This window comes from Lotus japonicus, chromosome 1, assembly GCF_012489685.1.
Source record: "Lotus japonicus ecotype B-129 chromosome 1, LjGifu_v1.2".
In the NCBI taxonomy this organism is placed as follows: domain Eukaryota; kingdom Viridiplantae; phylum Streptophyta; class Magnoliopsida; order Fabales; family Fabaceae; genus Lotus; species Lotus japonicus.
Genome location: NC_080041.1, coordinates 115,936,858 through 115,949,741, shown reverse-complemented (window position 1 = coordinate 115,949,741; position 12,884 = coordinate 115,936,858). Strand labels below are relative to the sequence as shown.

Here is a 12,884-nt window from a genome sequence, read left to right as displayed (position 1 = left end):
TACTCTTATATAGTATTTTCAATTGTTAGCAGTATTCCAGAAACACTCACTGGATCCGAAGTTATGCTTCATACAATAGAATTGAAACTATTTGGTGGTAGTGATGATTTTCATTTCCTTTCCCTGTCCTTGAATACAATAGATGCTTTATTTGAGTATTCTGCACAAGATAGAAGAACATAGTTATTTCATGACCTCAAAGTAGTGTCTCATTTTGTATCTCCAATGAAATTCTACTGTCAAATAATAACCACTCATGTAAGTTTATATCTGTCATACTTATATACTTTCTAATTGACATGTTAGAATTCCACTGGAGAGATAGAAAATGAGATATGGCACATGAGGAATTATATGAAAAGAAAGTTAAATATCATCAATCCTACCTTGAGATGTTGGACAATTTGAATTTTCTGACTCTCGAAAGATGTGAACCAGAAAGGTAAGTTTAGTCCCATGAATGAGCTCAAAGACACAAACATCACCTACTTTCAACTTATTGTCCTTAGAAAATGCCTTCCATCCTGAATATGAGAGATCAAATCTTTTTCTTTCACCGTTTTCCCTGATTATGTACCTTGCAGGCCAAAATCTCCCATTTAACACCCTAAGTTGGATATCACCCACGTTCTGGCCCAAATCTAAGTGTTTCTTTCCAAACTTGGCTGGTATACTCTGCCAAGGAATGGAAAAGAAAAATGTTAATGAGGGATTGAATGGATTTGGGTTCCCTGTCAGTTATGGAAAGCCTACATTCACATGCAGTCTAAGAATTTGAACTGTTCGATCAAAGATCAATCAACTCGTATATTTCATCAAGATTAGAAAACAGGAATATGCTTAAAATTTGAGTAGTTTGTCATGATCAAACGATTCGATCAGAATCTTTGACTCTGTGAATTTGAGAATTCCTTGACCCACATGACACTATTATGTTGAAATTTTATGTTTATTTCTCTCTTCATAAATATTAAATAGGTGAGATTCTATGAATAATTAATAATAGAGAAATAGACACAAAGTTTCACTCGATATTTTCATGAGAGATGTTAATCTGTCACCGAGTATCCTAAACATATTGGCTCAAGAATAAGTGGGAAAAAAAGCATTTATTGAAAACTGCAACCTATAAAACTAACAACTATACACTAAATATTGTATTTGTCAACTGGGGTTTTACAAGCCAAGTATTTCTTTGCAGCTTACCAGATTACAATAGAAATATGACGGGTGCATGAAAGCCATGAAGAATGGTTTACAAGTTTTGAAAGAATTTGCTCTGTCGAGAGCTGTAGCTTGCTTAGCAGTAAGAATTTGTTTTCCTGAAAATTAAGACTTTGTAAGCCACGCATAAACATGATAATCTTTCAGTTTCAGGCTTTTACAATTTGAAACCTACTGCAAGAGAGTCACTTTAGATGTATTCCACAAAAATTTTCATCATTTCCCGTTTTCATTTTGTTTTCTGTCTAGGAAATGATGAAAATACATTTTATTACTTTCACCACTTTTTTAGATGTTGATTATACCTTAATTCCTTTTTCATCATCTTTCCACCCACTTTCTCTTCACATTTCTCTATTTTTTTTCTTATCATATAACCGATCATATCTAAAATATGTTTCTATTATAATCATGTTTTTTTTGATAAAAAATTATATGTTTATTCCATCTCATTTTCACCTGTTTTTTCTTCCTATCTCTCACATTTTTTCTTATCACGTCACTTATCATATCTGTCAATCTTCTCTCTTCTTTTCTTATCTTTTTCCATTAGGGGGAGGTGGAGAAGTATAAAGATGTTATTTTCCTTTCTGACAAGTGTATTAACAGTGTGAACCAACTTTTTTCTTTACTTTAAAGCTAAAATTTGAAAATAATAAACAAAGTGAAAATTATGTAAAAGATTTGTAATTAAAATTGAAAATGAAAATAGAAAGCAAAGAACCCAAATATTAACTTGTGAAGCATAATGAGATGTTGGAAAGCAGATTAAATTTCATACCTTTGCACTTTTTGTTCGTGTGATCCAAAGCCACCTTTTGAAATTTCAAGTCATTTCGAACTTTATCATCTCTCCCAGTTTCTAATTTACATGGTTGAAAAAAATCAAATGCCAAGTTAGCTTTTCTCTTTTGACCTGCTCTGTAATCTTCTGAACTTTCATCATTTGGAGGTTTATTTCCTTCACTATTAGAGGCCCTTTTACCTTCTACTCTTTTGAAATTGTAGTTTATCTCTAAGGCACTCATGTCAAAGATTTGTACTTGAAAATGGGAAGTTCTCTGGTATTTGAAAACCAGAAGATGTCCATGAGCTAGAGAATGATGCTCTGCAAATTCTTTCCAACCCTTTTGAAACCACATGTTACCATCAAGTTTCACCAAATTTAATTTCCAATCTTTACCATTTGGAGGCTTAAGAAACATAGTTTTTGGTAAGCCTTCTTCATATTTCTCCACAAACGCTCTTGGGATCATCTGCTACCACAGTAATATGCATGATCAAGCTCAGAAAAATACTTATAGTTTAAGCAACATCTATCAATTTTATATTGTTAAATATATCTGAGTTTGAAATTACTCTTCTTTTTTTGTTTTTGTTTATGGAAGTGTCAAAGAGAGAATGTTTACTTACTAGCTTTCCTTCATGAAGGCTGTGACTACTTATGATCTTGAAAAAGTGAGTTGGCTTCTTCAGCTGAGGCTGGTGAGGAAATTTTCCAGCCATGGGTTGAATCATGAACAATGGCAAGAGCTTTAGTTCGAAGTGATGACTTTCCTAAACTCAAAACCTTTAATTTTATGGTGATTGAGAATTGAGATTGAGTTGTGAATTCTTCATTTAAAACTAGTCTAGTTATCACCGGACTCTGCAATAATATGTCTCCTGGTTTAATTCATTTTTCCACCTAAACTGAAGACTTCTTGGAACTAACACAATTCATAAAATAAGTGGTGAACAATAGAATAGATGTTAATCTACTAGTGAACAAGCTAGATATTCATAAGAATGAAGATACAAGTTCAAATTCCTATAAAATCATATGTTGAGCCAACTAGTCTAGAAACTCTTCATAGTGGTGGACAAACTAGTCTAGAAAGACTTTTAGTTTAAAAACTTCTAGGGAATCAAACAAATATAAATATTTTGACTGCATAATTGACTTTGGAATAAATGTTCTAGGATGGCTATCTTTAATTTGGAAATTCGGAAGTTATGTAGGGATGGCAATGCTCGTACACGTCTTCATACTTGGGTGGGTATTAATCTGAGTACCCGTTTTTGTACCCTCTGGGTACCTATATGCTCATACCCATGTTCGTTACCCGCAAGTTAGTTAAGCAAAATTTAGTTTTTATAATTTTTTCAATAGAAAACCAAAATATTACTGGGGCTATTATAAAATAAAAATACATTAAATAAAAATACAAAAGACCATCTAAATATTTAACAAGTAAAATCATTTGAATAAGTATAATTTTTTGAAAAAAAATAAGCAAGCAAGTTAAACTTTAAATTTATAATTTTAGATTTGTTAATAAACTCCTAAAATTATAGGTTACTTACTTGTTTTAAATATAAGTGAGGATAAATTAACAATCATATATTTAATTTAATGCTAAGAGTTCACTTACTAATTTTCTAAAAGAAGTTAGAAAGTTATATTTCAAATTTATTAATCTTAGAAAGTTATATTTCAAGTTTATTAATATACTACCAATTATGTGTGTAAACTGTAACGTGTGTATGCCAGTATGAGGCAGGTTGGGTTCTATAATACCCATACTCACCCAAACCCACTATTTTTTGCGGGTATTTACTCATGCCCAACCTCATACCCATTTACGAGGGGGTCAAGCCAACGCCACCGGTAATGACTCGCCACCCACCCTAATACCATCTAAAAGCTTCATTGTCGTGGCATCTATATTCATATGTGTAACACACAAAATACTGAAAGTAGAAACGAAAGCGTCTTCCTATCTTTTTCTTTTGCTGCACTAACACTTTCACTAACCTCCCATATTGAGCGAACAATCCTCTAAATAATTAACAGTCTCAATACCATCTACGAATAGAGAAACACATGACCTGACAGAACCAGCAAACGAATGTCTTGGGTTGTTTTCACATTTAGTGTCTTGCAATGCAAGTTCTTAAATTCCAATGCACTGAATGTGATTTTCAACTGAAAACTAAACTTAGTTGTCACGGTCACATACGGAAGTTCTTTTACAAGAACATCATAAACAGAGGGAAACAGAGGGTGTTTCCTTGAATAGAAAAGGACAAAAACAAAAGAAAAATAAACGATTTGCAAAATCAAGTTTTTTGGAAGCTTGAAACACTCATGTATCCAACACTAATACAATTCATATGCATTCTGAACTTAGTTGTAAACTTCTAAGAGAATACTTAGTTTCTTTACTTAGAAGCCTAAACAACCAACTTTAAAGTCGTGAGGAACTTTCTTTCACACTCTTATTCCTATGCTCCTGTAACTTAGCCTGAAGAGACTGTCTCAAAGAATACTTCAATGGTACTTTAAGAGCTTTAATTGATGCTGCAATAAGCCTAGATAGATTGTAGCCCAAATAATACTGTTAGTGAAAATACTACCTATGTTTAGGCATTGTACGTAGGCGTTGTTGGCCGAAGCAATATAAATTTCCCAATGTGATATTGTCAAATAATTCCATAGTACTTGAAAAGGATTATTATTGCAGAAATAGAGGTAAAATCACTAAAAAACTGCTTAACCGTTCACAAAAATATTAAAACTCATTAACTTCATAAATTAGTGAAGATTGGGGTTGAGCCAGGAATCATAAACTACAGACTACAATAAAACAAAAAATGACCTTGGATTGGACTGCATGTTGAATTGTTGATGACTTAAAAGTTAACTATTTCATGCTTCTCTCACATAAATCTGCTGAGAAAACAGCTTATCGATACAACAAACAATCTATCTGGAAAATGTATTTGTACTGAGATCCACTTTGTATCATAATCCGCATAACCTGACCTGAAATAACTTAATTGAGGAACTTCAAAACTTCTGTCCTGCACACATTTCTGATCAACTGAACTGGACTTATCAACTTATATCAAGTTTGGTGATTCTTCTTACTTTTCTTTTTTCTTGAGGCAAAGCTGCTTGGCCCAACTTCTATAGACATTCTTTTTGTCCTGTGAGATATAGGGAAAAAGAAACTCAACATATATCTTAGATAATATGGAAAATCAGACATTCTTCTATAGATTTGGCCTAAATAATTAGAAGCTATTTCATTCCATGTATTTCATATTGATAGAAAATACCTCGAGGACAACTCTTCTGACTCCTTGCAATCCTCATCAGCAGCACCATCTACAAGTAAAGTGACACCTACCTGGTTAATTTTTCTAATACAAGACAAATAAGGAACCATAAAAGAGTCAAAGAGATCAATACTTCCACTCCTAATTGCAATACGGAACACGTATTAGATCTAATAAAATCCACATGTAATGAACACACTTGACCAGACTGAACTTTCCATTGGCACAAAAACTTAATAACTCAGAGTTTCATGATAATCCTTATATCTTTGTCATAATAAAAATATCCAACAGCTAAAAAGCTAAGCACTTGCATCTACCTATCACAGTTTCTAATAAGAAAATGAATATAAGTCATGATTCTGGATTCCTACTTTCTTCCTTTCTTCTTTATGCGCTTGTTTCAATATTCAAAGTATTCCTCAATATCAGTATCAGGTTTAGCTATTTTAAATTTTCAACACTAAATCTCATGTGAGCTGAGCAAAAAACGAGAATATACATACCAATTACATCTCCCTCTTCAGTTTCCTCCTCTGACTCCAAATCCGAACCCCAGCGGTCTCGTCCATCATCATAGTCCCAGCGCTCTCCAACAGGAGGCATCCAGAAATCATCCTCTTCTGCATCACTCTCCTCATTAGAAGACTTTCGAACTTCAGAAATAATCTCTTCAACTCCCTTGTCCTTATTCTTCCCCTTTTTCGTCTTCTTCTTGTTCTTCCTTTTATCCTTCTGACCACCATTTGCACTCAGTGGCTCCTCTAAGCTCTCCTCCTCACCTTCCATTCCATCATGACACGACAGCTTCCCCTCTTCCTGCTGCTCTGTTTATATCACAGCAGCTAAAACGCATCAGGTCACGAAACTCCGCAAAAATCCATACACACTCACTACATGACTTAATCAACAACTTTATTCCAATCCAAAGTAGGCCAATAGAACACAATAAATCAAAATTACAAACCTAATTTATTGAGAAACCTTTTCCCACTCATATGCTTCCAGATATGTTCCTCTGACTTATTGACATTATCTCCAGTTAGCTTACAAATCAACTTTGAACTGAAAAAACAGCAACAAATAGCTAAACCATCACATACCCATGAAGCAAATCAACTTTTGTCAGCAAAAAAATCTTCCATTATCACTTCTAATCACAGGAAATGTGAAATCAAAGGTAGCAGTATTTTTACCGGTAAAGAGGGTCTTGGTTGAACATATTGAGAGGGGGTTTGTGATTGGACAAAGCGAAATCGATGAGACCCAAACGGCACTTCTTGCTGTTGGAGTAGGAGGGTATGTCCTTGGAGAGAACCTCGTGGCCTGTCTCTACGCACTTGAAGCGCCCATTTTCGAGCTCTGTGAAGGTCGGCGAGCCGAGGAGGTTGCTTCCTTCCTTCTTCGGTGGCTCTTCGGTGGTGGCCATTTTCGAACCTGCGATGCTGTTGCAGAAGAATGGAGAAATCCAATGAACAGGGAAGAGCAGTGAGGTGTAAGAAGCTTGGGGATGGTGAAGGAGTGAACTGCTGAGAAGCCAAAAATTAGGAATTAGGTTAACATTATAGGTTTTTTTTCTTCTTATATTTTGATAAAGTAATAATAATAATATTTTCTGATGTAAAAAAAAATAATAATGCTTTCTTCTTGCTAAAAATAATAATAATAATAATAATAATAATAATAATAATAATAATAATAATAATGTATGTCCGTTTCCGAAGAAAGGAGTTAGAAGATCAAACTTACAAGCGCATTGACTACTCAAAATGAGATTATGACTTTTTCATGTGAAAATTTTGTTATATTTTCTCATGTTGAAATTTTGTGTTAATCTCTCTTTTTACGTGTATGTATTAAATAGAGATTCAATGACAATGATGATAAATCAATGACGGTAGACCTAGAAGCTATAGAATCGTCGAGTAATAACGGTTGATTACTAGTAAGGGAAAATATGAATCGGAAGAATATCCACAGTTCCGAACTATAAGAAAACGCGGAGTTACCAAAAACTATAAGTCGTCGCTTAAGAACCATCGGTAATCATACTTTTTTGACAGCTAAATTCATATGTGATTTCAGAAAAATCTATCAGTAATTTCCCACAAGGTAATACAGTCGGCAATTTACCAAAGGCCAAAATTGTCAATGACTTTTTAACCGTAATACAATCAATATAAAACTAAAGGAAGTTAACACAAATTTCATAGCAATTATCATACTCTGAAGGTCTCAATGTTATGTCGAAGCATAGATACCTGGAAATCCCTTGAGTTAGCTTTGATGATAACAATGATAAAGTTATAAGTATACTAAGTGAACAAGTCCTTAAATATATATACTTTTTCCTCGACAACCATGTCAAGCGAACCAGCGGCGAGAGGCGGAGCTCCCCACGACTCAACACCTGATGACGAACAACGGAAAACCAGAGCTAACAAGAAGATCAAAACTGCTGAAGAAGCCCCAGATTCTGATGTGGCTATGGAGCAAAATTTCGAAGCTGAAGAACCTCAAGTAAGAGTTCAATCGAACTGCACTTCGGGCTTCACTCCCAGCATCTCCTATAAAGACAAAGTAATTGCAGGGGAAAATCACAATTCTGACTTCTCACCCCAGGAAATCATTGACCTAGTTTGTGAAGAACTGAAATTTGGGGATTTGGACCCGGAACCGGCTTGTGAGGTGAAACGCCCCTACAATCCCAACCCAGTTGTTCCCATCTCTCTGGAAGAATATGAAGAATGGTGCAAACCATGGAAATACACACTGGTAGTGAAGCTCTTGGGGAAGAAGATTGGTTTCAAATGGATGCACCAAAGACTCAACAGGCTCTGGGCCCGTGATGGTGAGGTAAAGGTGATTGACCTCACAGACGAATTTTACCTAGCCAGGTTTGCCTCTGAAAAAGATTATCTTTTTGCTTTGTTTGAGGGACCTTGGATGATTGCTGACCATTACTTGCTAGTGCAAAGATGGAGACCAATGTTCCGACCTGATGATAACCAGGTAAGGAAGGTGGCTGTCTGGATCCGCCTCCCACTGTTACCCCAGGAATTGTTCAATCAAAAATTCCTTTGGAGACTAGGATCACTGCTAGGTACCATGCTTAAAGTTGATATGCATACCTCAATGCATTCTAGAGGAAAATTTGCCAGAATCTGTGTTGAACTAGACCTTAGCCAAAAGCTCACGCCTACCTACACAATTCTGGGCGAGGAGTATAATCTGGAATATGAAGGCCTCCATGCCATTTGCTTCACCTGTGGAAGATATGGCCATAAGAGTGATGGTTGTCCTGATAACCTAAGAGTGGAGAATACCAAGGTTTCGGAGGACTCTCCAATGCCCCAAGGAACTGCGTCTGGTCCATCCACAATGGAGAATGTTGCAAAAGGGACACACCAAACTGGGAATACTGAACGAGTTTCAAATCAGAACCACAATACAGAAGCAAATGGAAACAACACTGGAGGGTTTGGGCCTTGGATGATGGCCAAGAAGATGACAAAAAGACAACCAGCCAAACCCAAGGCACAGGGACAGCAACTCCAGGAATCTGGATCTAGATTTAATGTGCTAACCGCTTACTCTGAAGCTAATGTGCAGACTCCTCTTGATCAGACCCACCACAACTCTGGTTTGACCACTGACAGAAACAATAACCAGACCAAAGGGAATGTGAAGAAGAGTAACAAGACTACCGGAAGAGTAAGTAAAGGAAAACATACTAAACCAGAAGATGCTGGTGCTAACTCCAAGCCTGCTGGACAGAACAAAGAAAACCTTCCCCCTATTCCTGGTCAAATAGGTAAGCCCAACCAGGAGAAACCTACCTTGGGATCAAAGGTTGGAGGTGAAAGTAAATATGGAAAAACTCTGCTTCCTCAATCTGAGGGGTCTCTTGAGAGACCAATTGCCACAAATGACTCTTACCCTCCAAATCAGAATCATGCCCCTTCGGAGGAAGAACTCCAAGAAATCAAAGGCCTACTCCAAAAGAAGGGTATAACGGATCCTCGTACTATCCAACATCTTTTTGAAGAGTCTATGGAAGAAGCCTACATGGCTGATGATGTGATGAACACCTCTTTTTGACAGGTAGTCCTTTAAGGACAGTTCTATTTAGACATTGTTTAATTATGAATAGTCTAATCTGGAATTGCAGGGGTGCTGGTAAAAGGAATTTTGCTAGTTTTCTTAATGACTGTTAGAGGATCTATCACCTAAATTTCATGGCAATTTTAGAGCCTAGAATAAGTGGAAATCAAGCTGAGAAAGTCATCTCTAAACTTGGCTTTGATGAGCATGTAAAATCTGAGGCCAAGGGTTTCTCTGGGGGTATTTGGTGTTGTTGGAATAAAGCATCCATTTCTGTCCATGTAATCTCAATTCAACATCAATGTATTCATCTCCACATCAATCCAAATGAGAATGGGGGCTGGTTTCTCTCTATCACTTATGCCAATCCTCAGGAAAGATTTAGACAATCTTTGTGGGAGGATCTTATAGTCTTTAAAGACCAAATTCAGGGTCCTTGGTGTGTCACCGTAGATTTTAACTCTATCCTCTTTGAATCCGAGAAAATGGGTGGTGCTCCCATTAATCAAGCCGCTGCAAACAGATTTCTGGATTGTCTTAATGTTTGTGGTCTTGAAAGTGTTGATGCCCATGGTACTCTTTTCACTTGGCAAAGGGGGAATCTCAGAGAAAGACTAGACAGATCTGTGGTTAATTCTGTTTGGAGAACTACTTTTCCCAATGTCTCTGTGACAAACCTCCCTCTTCCCTTCTCTGATCAACGTGCTCAGTGGATTAGAATGCGACCCTTGGGGAGGGGCCCCAAGCCCTTCAAATTTATTGCTAGCTGGATTAGCCACTCTGAGTTCAAAGACCAAATCACCCAGAATTGGAGACCCTCAGACTCTTGGCTTAATAATATTGAGAGATGCACAGAGCAGCTGAAGACTTGGAATCAAACTGTCTTTGGAAACATTTTCTTTGATAAAAAAAGGATTTTGGCCAGACTCCAAGGTATCCAAAAAGCTCTTTCTACAGCCCCCAATCCTCACCTTCTCAAGCTCAAAAATGTCCTCTGGAATGATTATGATGTCATCCTTAGAAGAGAAGAAGTTTATTGGGCTCAGCTAGGGGTGTCAAAGCGGGTGCGGCCCGCGGGCTCAACCCGCAAGCCCACAAAAAAGGGGCGGGCGGGCCATGAAAAATGAGCCCGCAAACCATGCAACCCGCCCCACCCCACCCCGCCCCGCAAACATAGCGGGCCAACCCGCAGCGGGGCGGGTCAACCCGCATTTTTCTATTTTTTCCTCCACATAATTATGTGGGCTGCTACTGCCATTTTTTTCTCTCAATTTTCTCAAGATCTATATGTCAGCGCTTCTCACTTTGGTATGTGTTATGTGTTGTGTTTTGTCACAATAGAACTCCTCAAAGCAAAAAGCAAATTTTTGATCCGGATGAACATATATTTTCCTAAAGCTAAGTACCAGTACCACATATATAGTTAAAATGTTTTTCCTTAAAATATGAGGCTTAATTATTTGATCTGATTACTTCTATGACATTTTAACCAGTACCACATATATTCACAATGATAATTGGTTTTGATCTGAGTACTGCTATGACATGAAGACATTAGCATGGAGTTGTGGTAAAATAAAATAACCAAGTTAAAACAATTATTGATTTTTCTTTGATGAATTGATGGAATTAATTGTGACAGATTGACGTACTGTGCGACAAGTTTTTGTGTTTATAATTCATTCATATTAATTATCATTAGGAAGTGGAATTTGACTCTTAATATTAGGCCAATATCATCATTTTATAGACTAAAATCAGTTATTTGAAGGCAAAACCCACCATTTTATAGGTAAAAAATTGATTTTCTCTTTTACGCGAGCTAGCCCGCGAGCCCGCAAACCCGCCATTATGCGGGGCGGGCTAGACTTTTCCAACCCGCGCCTCATGCGGGATAGCCCGCCCCACCCCCCTTTTATGCAGGTTGAGTGCGGGGCGGGGCGGTGCGGGGCGGGTTGCCCGCTTTGACACCCCTAGGCTCAGCAGTCTAAAGCTAATTGGCTGAAGTTGGGAGATAGGAACACCTCTTTCTTCCACCAGAGTACTATATGCAGACAACAGTTCAACAGGGTGGAAGCTCTTCTTGACAATCATGGCACTTGGATTTATGACAACTGTGGAATTCAAACTATCTTGAGAGACTTCTTCTCAAGCCTCTATGAATCTGATACAATGGACCCTTTTGATTTCCATTCTGCTGGAAATTTTCCCAAAGTGACTAGATCTGATCAAGAGAGAATGATCTCCACCCCTAGTCTTGAGGAGATTAAACAAGCCCTTTTTAGCATTGGAAACCTGAAGTCTCCGGGTCCAGATGGCTACCATGCCCTCTTTTTCAAGCATAACTGGGATACTTTGAAGGAGTCCATTAGCCTTTTTGTGAATAGAATTTTTCTGCAACCAAAGCTTATTGAAGAGGTGAATGCAACTGTGATTGCTCTCATTCCAAAAGTGAAAGTTCCAGAAAGAGCGAATCAATTCAGGCCCATAGCTCTCTGCAATACCAGCTATAAATTGGTGACCAAGCTCCTAGCCTCTCATCTCAGTGAGATACTCCCCAAGCTTATTGCTCCTAACCAATCCAGTTTCATTAAGGGCAGAAGCACTGTGGACAATGTCCTTATCCTCCAAGAAGTCATTCATTCTTTTAAATCTCTTAAGGGGAAGAAGGGATTTATGGCCATTAAATTGGATCTAGAAAAGGCATATGACCGCATTCAATGGCCTTTTATAGCTAATACCCTCAGATTCTTTGGGTTTGATGATACTTTTATAAATCTGATTGAACAATGCATCTCTACTTCTTCTATTGCTATTGCTTGGAGAGGAGAATACCTTGATTCTTTCAAACCATCCAGAGGAATTCGTCAAGGCGACCCGATCTCTCCTTACTTATTTGTCCTTTGTATGGAAAGACTTGGCCACTTAATCCAAGATGCTTGTGGCAATGATACTTGGAAGCCTTATGTAGTGGGAAGATCTGGACCCAAACTATCCCACCTAATGTTTGCTGACGATGTAATCCTTCTAGCGGAAGCCTCTATGGACCAAGCTAAGCTTCTCCAACAGACTCTAACAAAATTCTGCAATTCATCTGGTCAGAGATTAAGTTTGCCTAAGTCTCGTGTTTTATTCTAAAAAAACACTCCGGAGGGAATGAAAGCCCAAATCTCTACTCATATGGGAATTGAAAAAACTGACAACCTAGGTTTATACCTAGATTGAAGAAACTTACCAGCTGGAAGGCTAAATCTTTGTCCTTTGCAGGTAGAGCCACCTTGACACAATCCTGCCTGTTTAGCTTGCCTACCTATGTAATGCAAACAACCCTCATTCCGACTGGTATTTGCAAGGAGATTGAACACATCTGTAGGAATTTCATATGGGGCTCCACAACAGAAAAAAGGAAATGTCACCTGATCAACTGGGCCACAATCTGCACTCCTAAAGAT

The 12,884-nt window shown here is 37.4% G+C and overlaps 3 protein-coding genes across 4 annotated transcripts; 1 reads left to right on the top strand and 2 right to left on the bottom strand.

The window, feature by feature from the left end:
- Nucleotides 1-24: 24 nt before the first annotated feature.
- On the bottom strand, nucleotides 25-3,222 carry LOC130729601 (B3 domain-containing transcription factor VRN1-like). Of its 2 annotated transcripts, XM_057581408.1 has the most exons (6): nucleotides 2,638-3,222; nucleotides 2,210-2,480; nucleotides 2,006-2,086; nucleotides 1,207-1,322; nucleotides 387-675; nucleotides 25-160 (listed from the first exon to the last, which is right to left on the bottom strand). In XM_057581408.1, the coding sequence occupies exons 1-6, from the start codon at nucleotides 2,740-2,742 to the stop codon at nucleotides 111-113; spliced, it is 912 nt and encodes a 303-aa protein (XP_057437391.1). In that variant the 5' UTR covers nucleotides 2,743-3,222; the 3' UTR covers nucleotides 25-110. The 2 variants fall into 2 exon arrangements, with proteins under 2 accessions (XP_057437391.1, XP_057437390.1); XM_057581407.1 differs by having other exon boundaries at nucleotides 2,006-2,480; nucleotides 2,638-3,220.
- A 1,544-nt stretch (nucleotides 3,223-4,766) lies between these two features.
- Nucleotides 4,767-6,880, bottom strand: LOC130729600 (uncharacterized). Its single transcript, XM_057581406.1, has 5 exons — nucleotides 6,525-6,880; nucleotides 6,296-6,393; nucleotides 5,835-6,155; nucleotides 5,329-5,377; nucleotides 4,767-5,196 (listed from the first exon to the last, which is right to left on the bottom strand). The coding sequence occupies exons 1-5, from the start codon at nucleotides 6,755-6,757 to the stop codon at nucleotides 5,115-5,117; spliced, it is 783 nt and encodes a 260-aa protein (XP_057437389.1). The 5' UTR covers nucleotides 6,758-6,880; the 3' UTR covers nucleotides 4,767-5,114.
- Nucleotides 6,881-9,566: 2,686 nt separating this feature from the next.
- Nucleotides 9,567-12,570, top strand: LOC130720679 (uncharacterized). Its single transcript, XM_057571361.1, has 2 exons — nucleotides 9,567-10,496; nucleotides 11,473-12,570. Exons 1-2 carry the CDS (start codon nucleotides 9,567-9,569, stop codon nucleotides 12,568-12,570), a joined length of 2,028 nt encoding a protein of 675 aa, XP_057427344.1.
- The last annotated feature ends 314 nt before the right edge of the window (nucleotides 12,571-12,884 follow it).